We start from the raw sequence: 3014 nt of genomic DNA on the forward strand, positions 1-3014 counted from the left end.
AGTCACTTTATTGCAGTAGTTTTTCTTTTAGTCAGCAGAAAATGTGGTTAACAAACACAGATGAGCATAAAAAGAAAAATACAGTGACAATTGTTAAAAATACCGTGATATAAAATTTTGGTCATATCGCCCAGCTCTATTCTGTAGTGTTTTTAGTGATTAATAATTAACAGAGGTATGGCTGCTTGTGAGTATTTACTTACGTATAGCCACAGAGATGTGGAAAGTTATGTATCGGGGTTAAGAGGTGCAAAAGACAGGTGTTTATCTCTGCTCCCCTGTCCTCTTCCYTTTGTCTTCGAAACGAGCTGAGGTGGTCAGAACCCAGGCCAGTAACGTTCTGGGGCYTCTTCTGAATGAGCCTCGAATGTTTATGTTCCAGTTTTCCTAGCAGCCTTGTGGAAATTTGGCGCTTCACCTCATGTGACACAAATGTCATGATAAGTTTTGAATAATAGTTCAAAACAAAAGTCTTAACTTCAACTCACATTCCTTATACGAAAGCTGAGATATCGACTCTCGATGATGTAATTGTGCGACAAAAATCACATCATTCTGTTCTTGTAGCTTCATCCACCCTTTCTCAARGCAAGGCCTGGGCTGAACTTTTTTTAAGAGTGTTGTGTGATTGCTCAGAAGTTTGTGGCGTTTTATTTATTTTTTTCTGAAGTGCRTTTTTTAATGAAGAAAAGCACTTCAGATGGCAATGTTGTCGTTTTGCTTCAGCTACTCTACTAGACCTGCAAACGACATGGGTAGTTTAGAGCAGTGATTCCCAACCAGGGGTGTGCAAGCTTATTACAGGGGGTACATGGAAAAATTTCCCAGGTGTGTAAAATAAATAAATAAATAAATAATAGGACAAATATGTAGAGCCCTACGATTTACACAATGCGGAAAATGCAAACGGAATCACGAAATTGACACAAAATGGAATCCTGTATAAAATACAGAATCTGATGGAATTTGCTCATTTGGGGTATTTGATGTATTTTGGACGCTGCTGCTTCCTGCACCTGCCTTTACCCGGTTTATTTATTTGATTACTTATTTCCTTTCAAGGCAACATATTTAACTTTGTTTAATTTGAGTTGAAAATAATAAAATGAAGAGAATTAAACATTCTAGGGGGTTAAGTAAATAATTTTCATTTAATAATCAGTTGTTGTACATTATAGTTTTGGAGAGTCATCATTATGTTTGACAGAGTGTGTACTAGTGGTATGACAAAATGGCTCAGGTGTACACAAGTCTAAAAAGGCTGGGAACCACTGATTTAGAGGAGTAGTTCGAGGTTGTCAGAAAARACATCCATCTCTAACTTTTCTAGATACACTTATAAATACAGTCAAATAGCCCAGGAGCTGTGCATCACGTGTTTTGTTGGACTATGAAAAGTGTGCACAACAATAACATCTCACAACACTTTACCGCAACCTGACTTTGTATAAAACCACCTTAAGTTTGTGTGACTCACTGTAAACCTTTGGAGGTTGGAGCTGTTTTAAGARGGCAGCAGTCCATGTTGCTGTTGACCAGCTGTAATCAATTCAGTCAGAATTAAACAGAAGCTGTTCAAAGAACCGTCTGTTACAAGGAAAACATCAAAGCATTGACTCACTTCAAAAGTTATAAACTATCCTTTTTGTGATTTGTATTGTCTCTCTCTTTGATTAGTCCAGACAGCGAGCCCTTACATCGAGATCATCGAGCAGCCAAAGCAGAGGGGGATGAGGTTTCGGTATAAATGCGAGGGACGTTCAGCCGGCAGCATTCCTGGAGAGAAAAGCAACGACACAACAAAGACTTATCCAGCCATAAAGGTTAGTTAACACTGTTTACTCTTTTATGAAGGGAATAAACAAAAACAGTTGTAACCTTGTCCACCACACTTCTTGCTCAAACAGCTTAATGTGAAAGGCGGGGCTGCATAATTTAATGCATGAAAGAAGTGAGAACTGTACTAGCAACAGTGTTTCTTTATGCCATATAAAGAGTTCACACTCAATAGGTCAGGATATTTGTGTGTATCTGTGACCYTTTGCTTTTGTAGTTAAGATAAACAAARACAATCACAGAAACGATGAGGGGGYYAAWGTGTAGAGGTCCTTTTTCCTCTAAATGTTAGGTCTGCTYCACAAGTTAAAGCACACAGGAGGAAGGACATGATGCAGATCCTTTGCTGTGGCTTTGTGCTGACAGCGCTTTAAGAATGTGTCCATATATAGGTTTCTCAGTAAGTTCTTAAAAATATATAAGAGTACCACAAATATTAACTGTTTCTGCAAAGACAAATAGGTTACATTTACAGTAAATTACTTGGCTACTTCCATACCAAGTTTTAACTCTATCTGTAAAACATTGAGTTATTGCCTTTTTATATTTGCTCATAAATGGAGTTCAGTCCAAGGAGTTGCAGATATACATCCAAGAATTGCTTCCTGTTTCYTTAAAATCTGTTTTGTGGTTTATGAGATGTTTTGCTAGCACAGACACTCTGACTTTACTTCAACTGTAAAACAAAGACTGTAAAAATACTGTAGGCTGTTTAGTTTTGATAAATATTTGAAAATATATTGAAAAGGAAATGAAGTGTGTTTGACACAGAGATGAATGTAGAATGTAGCTGAAAATGGAGGACAACAGAGCTGCTTCATGGAAYAAGAACCTCAGCTTAGCCTATTAGCTTTCACTTTAGCGCCCAAGCTAATACATATAACACGGCAATTTAGCTCTGGAACTAACACCATATATATTCATCCATACATTGGGCCTCATGCAAGAACCATTCGTACACACAGATTTGTTGCGCGACGGTGTGTCTTCTGAATAAATGAAAATGATTTAACACTGTTGTTTATAGTTTTAGCAGCTCCTTTTATTCCACAGCTGACTTGCTAAAAATGACAGATTTTCTTTTCTGGATCTCTGACAGACGGACTTCAATCTCTGAACTCCTGAAGTTTTTCTTTTTAATTATCGCGGTCATTTTTCATGAATGAACACTTCCTTGT

General features: G+C 37.5%; 1 protein-coding gene across 1 annotated transcript in view; it reads left to right on the forward strand.

Annotated features, from left to right (window-relative positions):
- Positions 1–3014, forward strand: part of rela (v-rel avian reticuloendotheliosis viral oncogene homolog A) — a 30582-nt gene that overhangs the window by 7635 nt on the left and 19933 nt on the right. Inside the window, exon 3 of the mRNA XM_014017253.1 lies at positions 1678–1823. Coding sequence (XP_013872707.1) covers positions 1678–1823 — 146 coding nt within the window. The remainder of the gene's footprint in view (positions 1–1677; positions 1824–3014) is intronic.

This window comes from Austrofundulus limnaeus, unplaced genomic scaffold (genome assembly GCF_001266775.1).
Source record: "Austrofundulus limnaeus strain Quisiro unplaced genomic scaffold, Austrofundulus_limnaeus-1.0 Scaffold164, whole genome shotgun sequence".
Lineage (NCBI taxonomy): Eukaryota > Metazoa > Chordata > Actinopteri > Cyprinodontiformes > Rivulidae > Austrofundulus > Austrofundulus limnaeus.